Source organism: Cryptomeria japonica, chromosome 5 (genome assembly GCF_030272615.1).
Source record: "Cryptomeria japonica chromosome 5, Sugi_1.0, whole genome shotgun sequence".
NCBI classification, from domain to species: Eukaryota; Viridiplantae; Streptophyta; class Pinopsida; order Cupressales; family Cupressaceae; genus Cryptomeria; species Cryptomeria japonica.
Window position 1 is genome coordinate 242,604,671 of NC_081409.1, and position 15,105 is coordinate 242,619,775.

General features: G+C 38.3%; 1 protein-coding gene across 1 annotated transcript in view; it reads right to left on the reverse strand.

The window, feature by feature from the left end:
* The window catches only part of LOC131028829 (DNA-directed RNA polymerase I subunit 2), a 220,399-nt gene that overhangs the window by 115,363 nt on the left and 89,931 nt on the right, over nt 1-15,105 (reverse strand). The window contains exons 15-18 of the mRNA XM_057959181.2: nt 3,712-3,839; nt 3,510-3,589; nt 2,771-3,012; nt 2,480-2,644 (exon numbers count right to left, since the gene is read on the reverse strand). Of these exons, the coding sequence (XP_057815164.2) occupies nt 2,480-2,644; nt 2,771-3,012; nt 3,510-3,589; nt 3,712-3,839 (615 nt within the window). The remainder of the gene's footprint in view (nt 1-2,479; nt 2,645-2,770; nt 3,013-3,509; nt 3,590-3,711; nt 3,840-15,105) is intronic.

Below are 15,105 nucleotides of genomic sequence, written 5' to 3' on the forward strand. Positions count from 1 at the left end.
CAAAGTATACATTGAGGAATATTAAATCCCTCCCACCAAATGAAATTTGAACGTTGCCCTCGCCGACAACAGTATACTCTTCGCCTCCACCAAAGATCATTGAATCAGTGAAAGGCATGTACTTTGTAAACCAATCCCGACGATGTGTGAAATGCCAAGAGGCTCCAGAGTCAATGTACCAGGCTGATGATTGAACATCATCAGAGGAGGTTTGGGCCATGAACGCATAGAAGGCAGATTCCTTCTGATCAGGATGCATGGAAGAATTGGCTTTCTGCTTGGACCCTCCCTGTTTGAATTGTTGGGATGCTATCAATTTCCGGCAATCTTTCACCAAATGGGCCATATATATGACAGTAGGAACACTGTAAGCTCTTCTTTTTGGAAGACTGTTGAGGTTGACCTTGACCTTGTCCTTTCTGCTAGAAGGACGGAGCTTTACCCTTGTACTTGTGCGAAGCTGAGGCTGTGAAAGCCTGTTCAGTTGATGAACTAGCACTGCTACCAAACTGCTGCTTCCATCGATCTTGTTGTAGTAGCTTGTTGCAGAGATCAGGAAACTTCAAATCAACACTAGTAGAGGAGATATTGAACGTATAAATGAAATGCTCGTAGGATCTGGGAGGGCTTTTCAGCGTGATCACTACCATATCCTCTTCCACCATGGTTCAGCCTATAGCTTCCAACTGATCACGGATGTCCTTGATCTTCGTAAGATGTGCCTGGATAGATGACTTCTCATCCATCATGATAGAAAACAATATATTCTTCAGAAAGAAAGCTCGGCTCTTGTTGGACGTTTCATGAAGATCCTTCAAAAGATCCTAATCTCTTTTGTTGTTTTACCTGAAGGCACCTGTGGGAGTTGATCATCTGTGATGGAGAGTTTGATAAGCATGACAGCCTCTCGATTCTTCACATCATGTTTGTCTTGATCATCACCTACTGTTGTAGTACGAGATTCCTTGCCCAAAACAAGTTGATCAAGGCAACGATACTCAAAGATGGTAAGCATACATTATTTCCAGGTGTTGTAGTTGCGGTCGTTGAACTTTTGACTGTGTTCCAACATGATGTTGGTTAATGATGCCATCACGAAAATCGAGGTTGATTGAGGTCAATTGAGTGAAAGCAAGAGACAGAAGAATCTGATTTTTTTTTAAATCAGAATAGAAGCAGCTGCTGAAAAAACAGAAACCCTATAGGAGAATTCTGGCACGAATTCCAAGGCGCAAATTTCAAGGTTTGGAAAAAACCCAGATATTAAAATTTTCTGCAAACTGAAAACAGCATAAACGGTGCCCAGAAGATAGCAAAATTCCCTAAGTCAACAGAATTAGCAGAAATTGTGAACTGTTTTTAAATTATGTATTTGAACAAGTGAGGTGGTAATGGTTAAGGTACATGAGCTTTCCTAGAAGAACAAAGCACTCAAGCAATTGGGACAACAAAAAAATTTTAAAAATCTTAAGCTCCCTCCCGCTCATAGGACATGTGGAATCATCCTCAGAAAATAAAGTGACAGCTTATCAAATAGATTCCTCCACCAAAAAGAAAACTGCTATGAGCTGCCACCCAAAGCCTGGGCAGTCCAAGTGAATCTGGAGCAGGGTGTGTAATTAAGAGATTGGAGTGGGAAACTACTATTAGCTGCCACCCAAAAACTTACATTTGAAACCAACAATGAAGTGGAGGCCCAAGCACTTGCATCAGGTCTGAAAGTGTGCATAAAAACTAGAATGTGTGATTTACTCATTGAATGTGACTCCATAGTAATTGGTAGGCAAGCAAACACAAAAATTCTACTGACTAGAAGATCAGAAATATTATGGAACTTCGAAGTGATCTGGAAAATGTTAAGAAATGTTGGATACTTACTCTATACAGCATTTCTTCCGTGAAGGGAACAAATTTACTGATGCATTAGCTAATTATGAAATGGAACACAGTGAATGAAATCATTGATTAGAAGATATCCATATGGACATAAGGATTTAGACTAAGAACATCCTTGAAATGGCACTCGAAATAATTAGCACCATCAGACTTGGAGATACTATGCCTTCATGCCCAAGAATGCTATAGGAACTTGGGTAGATTTTCCCACTGTTAATTGTAGCAGAACTGAATGTAATTTCTCCAAATTTTAATATATGGGAGCAAACCTCTAGTCTGCATTTACAAGTCCAAAAAAAAAACTTTAGATATGATTAAACTAAACTGTTTACACTAAGTTCACACCAATAATCCAGATAGGAATAATTAAGAAAGTCTGCTATCTTTTTACAGTGTAATGCAACCAGCATGAAAATGACCTCCACAGGAAACCTACACATTATAGTGACAAACATATGCACTTAAGGACATGAATATTTACCCAGAGAATGTAATGTAACGGTATGATATTGGCATAGTTATCACAGTACATTTCTTGGAATCAATTAGTTTAAGAATTCAGGAAAATGATGGAAGCACATGCCTGCTCAAATGGACCAATAAGTTCTATGTCTGGCTGGCCATTGCTTGCATTCAAAAGATTCTTCACTGGTCGAATAAATCTTGCAGATGTGGTAAAAAGATATAGTCCAGGATATGCACCAGAAAATGTACACGGAACATATCCCACCTCAAGATCCTCTGGAACCTGGAGTATGTAAAACCAACAAAGTAAAAAAGAGAACACATTCGATCTGAATAAAACCTACAAAAATAACATCAACTACCAGCACACAAATTTTCTTGTATACAATTAATGGCAAGGAAAACTTACCTCAGATGTCTTGGAAAGCTTCAAACTCCGCAGGTGTTTGACAGCTCCTTCAATCGTCAACGAATTAAGATATCCAATGACCCGACCATCAAGAAGAACACTCAAAATTTCTGGAGGACCACCACGTTCTAATCTTGGCAGCACAGGGATCATACCATAGTCTATCAGAACATTTGTGATTGATTTCCGTAGTTTCATATAATCTTTGAACTTTAATTCTGAATCAGTATCTGATGTGATTCCTGCAATTGTATCATTTCATTCCAATCAAGTGCATGTTTGAACAATGGCATACCGTGGAGATGAAGAAATACAGGAACATAAAAGGAATGGGGACAGGGTTGTGCGAACAGGAGACTAAGAGGTGGGTACAATTGCATATAACATAGATTGAAGTAAGCAGACGATTTGGGAACAGCGACCTGCTTCACTATAATGATATATACTCTGGAAAATTCTACTATGATGAATCGATGTTTTTCAGGTAAATATACAACACTTGTGTAACTGTTCTTCATTCTAGTTTTCTTGAAAACCAAAACTCTATTACTTTGTGTTTGGAAATCTTTTGTCCATGCATATTATTCAACAAACAAATAATTGGAAATAGTATATCATTCAACATCACATGAAGCAAAATGGTACCTATGAGATGGAGCAAACATCTTCAGCCTAAACCCCATAGGATCGACAATAAATATTGAAATGCAAAACAACAGAACACATACAATGTACTTACTACACATAGCTGTCAAATGGTTTAGAAGTCCACATGGAGATCCATCTGGTGTGTGCACAGGACACATAAAGCCCCATGACCTGCAAGATAAAAATAATAAAGAACGTCCCAGATCCAAACCATCATGATATTATTTGAATATATTTAAACATTAAAATACTTATTTCTGGCCAGCATGTTGTACCAAAATATTAGAACTTACTCTGGAAGCAGCTTGCGCACTGTAGTAGTTCGCATTTGTGCAAAGTATGCTCCTCTGTGAACAGATCGGAAATGTGAAAGAAAACGGAAAAAGTTGAGCTTCTCCGCAATGACAGTCATTCCAGAACTCTGTTACATCCCAAAATGTTCAATCAATAGAGAACATATGACTTTTAAGTTTGTGTTCCCTAATACCATCATGCCTGTGTATGTATATGCTACATGCATATACATACAAACACAAGCACACAATCTATGCATGTGGTATAAAAATATTGTATGCATACTTTATATGCATGTTAATAATTTTGTTAACATAGTTATCATACAAGTGAAAATTTGGATTATAAGATTATAAACAAACAAGATTATAAGACAATTTGGACTTTTTCGACCATTAAAACTTAAAAATTTTGTTAACATAGTTGTCATGCAAGTGAAAATTTTATCAAAGAACAAGAAAGGTCTACTGACCTAGATGTCCTTTTAGTGTTACACCTGCTCTTCATGCCCTATATGGTAAATGTTAAGATAATCATTGTGCAAGTAGAAAATTTATCAAAGAACAAGAAAGATCTGCTGATCTTGGCATCCTTTTGTAATGGTATTTATTCTTGGTGTCTTTGATTTCTTCTATAAAGCCTTGGTAAATGATTTGCTTGGAAAAAGAACCAGATCCAGTTGCATATGTACCCGATCCAAGTCCTGGTCCAGGCTCCCTGTGGAGCTCAATTGATCTAAATATTATAATAAATTTCATAATTTTTGACAAAGCCATTTTCATTTTGAGTAACGATTATTGTTTTAAGGAAATAATCAGGAATATCCTAAAAAGGGACATTACAAAGATCTTCCTTCATCTTGAAGAAGACTCAGAAGCAGTTGCATGCAAAGAGACGTGAGTGCACTGCTACTAAGCCTTCAGGATTGATTTCCACGAAAGCAAAGGAATCATAAAAATCTAGTGCAACATCTACAACCGGGGTTAATGAAAATGTTCCTAAAACAAGATCAACTACAGTTGGGGCCAGTGGAGGAGATGGCAAAGAACATGATAAAGAAGTGAAGCTTAAAAGTTCTTGTGCTCAAGATCCTCATAAGTCTAGAGCCAAGTTACAGGTGAAAAGACATCAGATAAAGAAGTGAAGCTTAAAAGTTCTTGTGCTCAAGATCCTCATAAGTCTAGAGCTAAGTTACAGGTGAAAAGACCTCAGATAGATCTAGATATTAAAGAAATCTAGGACAATACTGATATTCTCCAACAGAATCTATCCTTCTCACCTCCTTCACCTCCTTGCACCTTGAATGCAAATAATGTTGTACATATGTCTCCTCCCCCATCATCCAGTGATGCTCCTGAAACACTGCCAACAAAAACTGTTCTGCCACCCATTGCCCCAACTTTTACATTGAACTCATCTAAGATTCAATCTTCCTCCCAATGGCTAACAGAAATAGTTTGTAAGATAAGGAAATATCAAGATGTCATTGAACCTGATTTCGATGTGTTTGCCAAATTGTTGCGTAGTGCTACTCAAAACCCTAAAAAGGCTCAAATTGCTTCAAGGCTAATAATTAATTCTTTAGGAGAACAATACTTGGAGATGCCAAACCGATTAATGAAAAAGATACTGAGGAGACAACAGAAATTGATTATCAAGTTTTAAGAATAGACATAGTCCCTTCAACACATAAAGAAGGCAACATAATTTCCAGGTTTCAGTTGCAAAGCTTGTGCAGAACAGAGAGAAAGAAAAAGCCACCAAGGAACACCCTGAAGAGAAAGTATAGGTGTTAACTTCTTATATTAAAATTATTTTAAATCTTTTAACACAGGCACTAGATGGGCCTTTGATTATTGATAATTCAGATATACATGGTATTGATAAAGGTGCGACCAAAAGGTTTAACAAATATCACACATCTAGAATATCCTCTTAATCCTGGGTTGAGTGACTATAGACGAACTCTTTTACATTGAAATAAGTATAATGTTATATAAGGAAAATGTAGAAAAGAAAAGCACAGAGGAATCCATCTGTCGTTTAGCAGTAAGGCATATACAACATATGTCAAAGATTGATACAAATATACTGCTAAACAAAAAAGACTTTACTAAAATTTAAGAATATAATGACATCACATAGATTAGAAGTATTGAATGGAAACTCTTAGTTATCAGGCAAGTCATCAATGAATTAACGAAACTCTCCAAATCTGAAATTCCGATAGGCTATCTAGCTATGGAGGTGAGTATCCTTAAGGAAAATGATTCAGCTATAGAGGATATCCAGGTGATCAAGCAAGATTTAAAGGATCAAATTCACAAAGAACTGTTTACTCAGGACTAGGAGAATGTTACCACCGGTACTATGACTAAGTTATCTACATTATCATATACAGCTGGTAGCTTAGAAAAAGAGTTGTTAGTCATCAAACCAAAGATCACAGAAGTTGGAAATTCTCTTTCAATTTTGAAGCAACGTTTGGTCAACATAATGGTCCCAATAACCATGGCTTTAAAACCTGTGGTAAAGCAATATAGGAATTATAAAGCTGCCTCCACACCTACAGACAAGTGAGAACTTCAAAAGACTATTGTGTTTCAAGGTGTTTTACCTTATGATTTATCCTTCAAGTCATTTTATATCACTTGAATGTATTTATTTTTTTAACTTTGCGTTCAGTTTCACTTTCTTGTAAAGTTGTAAATTTAAGAGTTAGTTATTAAAGAATTCGATATATATAGGTCTTTGTCCTCTTGAAAGGGACTTTTTGGGTCTTTCATGATTTGAACTTGCAAAACAAGTTGTATAACTGTTTTACAAAGAAATAAGAATGAAGAATATCTGAAAGGTGTTGTTCATATATTGAGTTGTTTACTTCTCTTGTGTTTGGTGAATGACTTTTCTTTGTAATATCTTTTCAAAATTAGATTACAGCACCATAAGTTTTACATGTGAAGCTATTTGTGTCATGTAACCTAGAAAAGTTCGTGGTAGTCATTTTTCCTTGTTGCATATCATAAATCTTTATAGTATTTGCTGTAGTACTTTCAGAAGAATTTTCTTTAAGCTGCAGTAAAGTTGATGTGTTGTTATTACACAAGCAAGAAGCCTGAGTTGATATTCATAGGTTTGTTAGTTCAGTTTTTCTTTATCCTTTAACTTCATCTTTTAGGTGCATACATGCATACATACATGATACATGCATCAATATATCCATACATGCTTACATACATACATCCATCCATACATACATACATACACATCCATACATCCATTCATAGATACATGCATACATCCATACATACATTCATTCATACATACATATACATCCATATATCAATACATACATACATCCATACATACATACATCCATGCATACATACACATCCATATATCCATACATACACATCCATACATGCATGCACGCATGCACACACACGCACATGCATACCTGCATACATATGTATGTACATGTATGTGTATATGCATATGTAATATGTATATGTATGCGTATTAACATTTGACAAGTCACTGAATTTTGAATTTATAAGTCCTCTCTTTTTCAAAAATTATGAGGTATTTAAATATTTTTGTTGGCAAATGAGTATCATTGTTTTTATATTCTATACACCCAACCATACAGAACCTTGTATCTATAGTCGTACCTGTACTGACCTTGTACCACAACTGATAACTTAGATTGTTTATATCAGTGTTCCACGGGCGTTGGGGACGGCGGGACGGGGGGACGGGGGGGACGCGTTTCCGGGACGGGGGGACCAAGGGCCTAAATTTGGGGACGGCGGGGGGACGGCGAGGGGACGGCGGCGGGGGGGGTGGCGGGGTGGTGGTGCTCATATACTTGTACATATACATATAGTACTTGAAAAACTAGTTTTGAAAAGATGTATGACAATATTACAGTGTAAGAATTACATTTGAAATGAGACTATAGGAAATTTGAAATACTAAATCTAAATACCAAGATTTCTAAGTTGTGTTGTTATATGGAGCCTAATCAAACTCGGAGGTTAGATTTTCCCTACTTCTATCGGCGCAGTTTCCCCCTATATTTTTCAACGGGGGTTTGGGGGCAGCGCCCCCAAGTTGGGGTCAAGGGGCATCGCAATTAGAGTTACCCCTTAACCCTCCAAAAACTTAAAAACTCACTTTTTTTTAAAATTTTAATTTTAAACATTGCATATAAGTGGGGGCGACAGGAGACGTCTGGGCGTCTCCCCGTCCTTGGAGAGACGTCTGCACGTCTCTTGAAGGACGGGGAGACGCCCAAACGTCTCCCAAGGAGACGTGGAGGCGTCTCCATGTCTCTTTGGGAGACGCCCAAACGTCTCCCAAGGAGACGTCTCCACGTCTCCACGTCTCCCTGGGAGACGCGGGGACGCGGGGACGTCTCCGCGTCCCGGCGGCGTTTGGGTGGCGGTGGCGGGACGGCGGGGGACGTCGCGTCCCCGTCCCCCCGTCCCCGAGACGTTTCTGACGGGGGGACGCGCCCAAAAAGGGGGGGGACGCGTCCCCGTGGTTCACTGGTTTATATAAAGTCTGAATGACCTAATTGCATTCAACTTTGATTACTAGCATCAAACTTAGACACGGCAAAACCTCAACAAACCCAAAATTTGTGACCCGGCAAAGACTCAGGAAAAACTTGACAAAAAACTTGACAACTAAAATTTGAAACTCCATCTCATTAATTGTACTAAAAAGTGTTCTATTAAATTTCATTCATTTGAATATAAAGTATAAAATCACATTATCATGCAAATTCCTAATACAATAGTTAGCTGGTAACTGTTATGAACTTATGATGATTGCCATTGAAATCATCATCATAATTAATAAATTGCATATTACAAATTTTACATCTTCTTCTTCCTTAATCTAGTGAAACTTGAGGAGAAGTTCTAATTGTTGCACTCCATTGCAGCCCCTTGCTAGACATTGGAGACCGTGTTTGAGGCTCTAACTTGACCAAATCAATTACCTCCTCTAATGTGTTGTCTACCTTTCTTGTGCAAAGCTGAAGGTTGTGTTCTATTTGGTTAATAATATCGGCATTTGAATCTTTGATAGTCAAATACTTCATCATTGATCAATGATATTATGATAGTGATAAAGATAATTGTCTAAGTTCGATTCTAGTCTCCGGTCCCAACTCCCCTCATTGTAATCAAATTTCTTATCTAAGAAGAGATCCCAATAACTAATTGTAGCCTAGGAGTGTGTAATGTCCCCTTTTGGATTACTCTATATTTTGCCCTAGAATCACAAATTCAATAAAACAAGGAACATAATATAGTTACTATAACTTTTGCCCAAACGATCTAAAGCCAAATAGATCCTTGTTGAGATCCTGCAATCATGTTAGACAAATATTGAGGATACAATTCACAAGATCAACCATTACTAGGGTTAAAGATTATATATTCAAAAATTATCTTAGTCATATAGCCTATCTAATTTATTGCTTGGGTTCAATCATAACAAAGCTCACATTAGGAGACATGATAGCGTGCCCGAAGCAATCCTCTACCCTAGGCCCAAGACCGGATATACCATCCCTCTTGGCCTCATGTGGCCTTTTGCCATCCATATGAGGTGGTGTCCTTACTGATGTATCCTATAGCTGTTCTCCCTCATCATGCCACCCTTATTCATCCTCCAATGATTGAGACTCGCTTGAATCCATCTCAACAATCAATCAATGCAAGGGTTGGAGGAGAACCTACAATAGGGTGCCCAAAGCAATCCTCTACCCTAGGCCCAAGAGTGGATATACCATCCCTCTTGGCCTCATGTGGCCTTCCGCCATCCATATGAGGTGGTGTGCCTAGTGAGGAATCCTATAGCCATTCTCTCTCCTTGTATTTCCTTCCTCACCTTGCCATGATTTATTGTTGCTATTTAGAAATCCATGTTACTACTTATGTCTAATATATATGAAATTGTGTGTCGGCATACATATTAAACACATACATATCCATGCATACCACGATGTCACTGCCTGCTGACTAATACAGATTCTGATCTGATCTGATCGCTATTATGAAACTGCTGATTTTCTTCGATGTTCTTTCTTTGTCTTCCTTGTTATTCAATCAACTTGCTTGGTTCCTTACAAACTGATCTGCCCTTTTATACATCCTCCATCACAGTTCTGCATAAACACCTATTCAGCTCTGCTTATAACAATTCTGATATATCTTCCTTTCTGCCTCTGAGAACTAGACTGCTGCTTTATACTTACTAAACGCTGCCCCTTTTATTTTCTCTGCTCTTTCTAATGATTTTCCTTACTTTTTCTGAATCCCTCTTGTCAATAAGATTTCCTCCTTTCTATATCTTCTACAGTGGAAAAGTCATGTCCATTAGTTAGGTCGGCCCTCCCTATTTTGCCTTGGTTGGCCCTTAAATAGTCACATGCGAAAAAAAAAATTAATCTCTTTTGAGTCAGCCTACATAAACAATTCACCATTTTTAATCTCTTTTAGGTTAGCCTAAGTCAGCCTCCCTATTTTCCTAAAATTTATTAGGATAAATCTTCGTTTTATAAAGCTATTCTAAGCAATTCTTGGTCAAAATAATTGTATAGTTTTGAACTGGCCGGCTCTCTTCCATGAGTCTAGTCGGCCTCCCATGTGCTATCATCCAAGTTTAATATATAAAAAGGCTTGGGTTAGATGTCCTTTCACATTGTGGATTGTGTTGTAAGGGCAGAGTTATGGTATGGCATGACAAAGTGGAGACTTCATTGGGGCTGAGGGGTAATGCCCCTAGAGTTATGGTATGGCATGACAAAGTGGAGACTTCATTGGGGTTGAGGGGTAATGCCCCTAGTGGAGATCTGGGGGCAACACCCCCAGCAGGGACAAGGGGTAGTGCCCCTCACGAGGCTTGAGGGCAGCAAATTAAAGCGTTTGAAACCACACAAAACTTATGTCACACACCATTTTCACAATTTTATCACTACATATTTGGCATATTTTTGTGATGAATATTTGCTCTCTAAGTGCTATGTGAGGAAATGTGAGGGGTGTTCATGCATTTATAGGACAAAATCATGACTTTTTTGACAATATTTTTCCACTTTAATTCTTCATTCTTTCATGTTTCGCATTTTTAATGTGTCTAGCGAGTTTCTTGTCAAGCTCCTAGAGTTCAACAAATATAATTAGTGAGTTAAATTGGTGAAAAATAGGCGAGTAATCACCGAGTTTGTCAACTATAACTAGCATCAACATAAACCCAAATCTAAGATCTACCAAAATCCGACAGAACCTCCAATTAAGTGAAGTCTCATACAAATTAAATTACTTTCAATACTGACTATTCCTTTGGCACAGGATGGTACAAATACTAGATCACATTGGCACCATCTCTACTTTCTTTGGTAATGGGACCGAACCCACCAAATGACTTCATCATTACTCCTTTCCAATTCACGCATGAAAGAGCAACCATTTTATCTATTACAATTCTATCTTGCTTGCATCTCATGGACTAAAATCATTTATACTTTGAACTTGTTTTTCAATATTTACTTCTATATATAACACTTCTATATTCCAAGTTCCAACAATTAAGAGTGGTATCTGTTGACGTGTCTAAAGTCGCGTATTGCTATGACTCTATCCGGCCAATGCAGAATACAATGTTCTCGTTGAGTATCATATCCTCTCTTGTATAAGGAATCCCTAATGCTGTTTTTAATCAATCAAAGGGGACAACCTCAAGGTTCCAAATGTCAGTTCTTGACTGTAGGAAAACTCAACGGTCGATGTGTTTTGCTGGGAGCACAAGGGGACTTACGTTTACAACAAGCTGGTCTACTGTGATTCTCAGACTAGGGAATAAAATCAAAAGGGAAGGGTTTAGGAAACCTAAACTTAACAAGACTGGTATGCCGGTAGACGGATTCAACATAACCAATCCCTGCTTGGCCAAAATAACTCACAACCTCACAGGAACGGTGCAATCTTCAAGGGGACTTGGAAGATTTTCAGACTGCAGGTGCATGGCTAAGCAACCAATTCTGGCGCAGCTCAGACAGACACCTGCAATTGAACTAAACACGATTTAAAGGCTCAAGCTAACCATACACAAGGATACACAATCAGCATATCCTCAATCATATGAGCCCAAATCCATCAGATACCTGCACACCCAAAAAAGAAAGATCTATCTAAATTGCTGAAAGAAACCATGCCAATAGACTAAAACCAACATGATAAACACCAAATCAATGTCCATTATATTGATTCTAGCTGCCTATTACAACAATTTCTAAGCATTTCTATGCTACTCCTAAAATCTAACTTTCTACAAAACTCTAACCTATTCGAACTGAAATCTAACAATCTAACTGCCTAAAAATCTAACAATAATCTAACCCTTTACAAAAGAAAGGCCTCTGCCTTTTATAGACTTTACATATTCAATCAGTGAGCAGCTTTAACCCATGCCAACTCAATTCTCAGTTATCCACGCAACCACTATCCAACTACCTACAACTATTTGGCTTTAATTTAGTCAATTTGGCAGTTAGACAAAACTTATCCACAACTGACCTGTTTCCCCTTTGTTTCAAAATATCTTGAGCGGGACACACAGGCAGCTTTACAATAAACAATTTCAGTTCTTTAAACAGAATTTCTGGAATTAAATCCAGCTATGCATTTCTGAGTTTGCACATTTTGAATGTTCTTTTGCTTTTTGTCTTCAATCTTGCTGGTGGACTTCAACTTTGTGGTTCAGGTGGTGGTGAGCTTCTCCGTGCTTCGTCGTGCGTTCCTGTATTTCCTCATCCGGTGTTGGTCGCGATCAAGGCTCCTTGACGTTTCAGGCTTTCTCCTGATTCTTCCCGACAACGCCTTCGACCTGCAAACAATCAATTCCACTTTTAATAATCATTTTGAAAAATTATAAAAATTAATTGAACTTTATTTAGGTAATGTCGGGCCTCCGGTTGGCGAAGGCAGAAGATGCTCAAACGCCTCCTCTCTGACAATGAAATTCGACCATTAACTTTATATCTTTGCACTTATTTTGAGACCAAGGGGAAAAATTCAGCCTTGAGAGGCAATGGCTTGACTTCCTTTTGACTCGGCGTTTAAGGTGAAAATACAGACACCTAACCCATCATTTGTTAAAATTCGGCCATTTAGAACATATTGCAAACTCGGGTCGTCTTTGCAAGGTCGGGGCCTTTAGACAAAATGCAAGATTTAAAAAGAAATGCCCCCCTTTGTGCAAGAAATTCGGTCCTTTGGGGAGAATTGTAAGGATCGTGCTTCATCGTGAAATGTGCACCCCCCCTTTACATACTTTGCAAAGTTACCCAAGAGGCCGAACTTTTTCTTCTTTCGTCCCTCTTGAGTGAAATATAAGCCATACCCCCTCTTGGGCAAAACTTGATTTTGGAAGGGAGTGCAAACTCGACTTTGAAATTCGGTTTATAAAGCCGAAATGCAAACCCTCAATCTTAAGAAAAGACTCGGCCCTTCACTCGAAATGAAATTCGGCCATTTGGATGAAACTGAGCGATCTCTCCTTTGGCAAAATGTGAGATTGAGTTCATTTTGATTGACTTTCTACTCATGGACCTCCTTGCGCGATTCTGGTTCTTGAATAATTTTCGGCTAAAAAGAAGACCCTTTGCGTGATTCTGGCTCTTCATTTCATTTGGCGAGCTTAAACGTTTTGGCCATCTTCGGCCAAATAAGCTAAAATGCGTGATTCTGGCTCCTCTTCTTGTTTTCAGCTCATTAACTCATTTTGCGCGACTTTACACTTAAGTTTAGTTTCAACTTAGAAGCAACTTTGGCGAGTTTCAGTTATTCTCATTTTCGGTTGAAAGAAACTTTTCGCGATTTTCAGTTATTCTCATTTTCGGTTGAAAGAAACTTTTCACGACTTTCACTTAGTGACTCGTTTTTCGGCTAGAAAAGAACTTTTGCGAGCTTTTGTTATAAAACTCTCTTTTGGATTCTTTGTTATTTTCGGCTCACAGGGCATCTTTGCAAGCCTCTCTTAACTCGGCCTAGGAGATGATATTTTCATTTTAAGTGTTATTTCGGCTTTGAAGGACGATTTGCAGCTCGCACTTTGGCCTTCTAGGCCGATTTGTGCCTTGCTTGTTTGAATTTCGGCCTTGGGGCCGATTTGCCAACTTTGGGTTCTCATTTTGGCCTTCTAGACCAACTTTAACTTCTTCCCTCAAATCTTGGCTTGTAGGAGGCCGATTTTAACTTGGAACGACTTTGTATTTTGGGTATAAAGGCCGGATTTGACAGTTTTAATCTTGCAATTCGAGCAATTAGGCCGATTTGTGCCTTCCCTCAAATTTAGGCCCAGGAGAAGTGTTTGTGCGAACTTGATTCTTGCGGCCTTTGAAGGCTTGATGACAAACGCAAGGGCAACATGAATTCGCCCTAAGACTTAAGGCTCTTACACTAATTTTCTCTTATTTCGGCCTTGGAGGTCGGCTTGAGCTTTAACGTTTTGAATTTCGTGTCTCGCTGCAAGAATGTGTGATTTACATCTGGAGGTAAAAGTTTGAATCTTGCTTTTAAAACTCTTTACATAGAACACCTCTCAACATACTTTGGCGCCTAGACTCAGGGTTATCACGGGATTACACAAAAACTAAAAGACTCAAGAAAGATCCGAACTTTCCTACGGCCCTCCCTCTCTCATTCAGGCAAACTTCAAAAAATGATGGGGTCCCCTGTCCATGACAGGGTATGTGTGCAGAACGCACAACAGTATCCAATGGATATCTCTTGGGATCCAAATCATGCCAATGGAGAATGCATATAAGCTTGGATGGGCATGTCTTATATAAGTCAGTGGTTTCATAAGTATAGTTTCTTGAGTAATTAGTTCATAAGTATTGTTTACATAAGTCTTGATCTTCTATTGTTATGCTTCTACAAGTTTGTAGGAAGGTTTTGGTATTTTATGAATTTTATATTGCTTTAACATAATAGCTTTTCAAATTCTCAAAACATAGACTACAATTTTCCTCTCCACTTGTGGGAACACCAAATACACAATGGGTCATCCACTTCCTTATGTGCACAACCCATACAAGGATCACTCATAAAAACACAAAACAACATCCCAACAAACTTCTTGAGGACACTCTATCCAAAAAATTTACGATTTATAAAAATGGGAGTGTGACAAAGTGTGTGTGTGTGTGTGTGTGTGTGTGTGTGTGTGTGTGTGTCAAAAAAAGCACTTTTGCTACTTTGCTCGCTTAGATTTCCTATAAGAAACTGATGCTTATCTATTTTGGAAATAAGGCATAATCATCACTTTCAATCAAAGCAACACCCATTTACTAAGAACTACAACCAAAACAACCT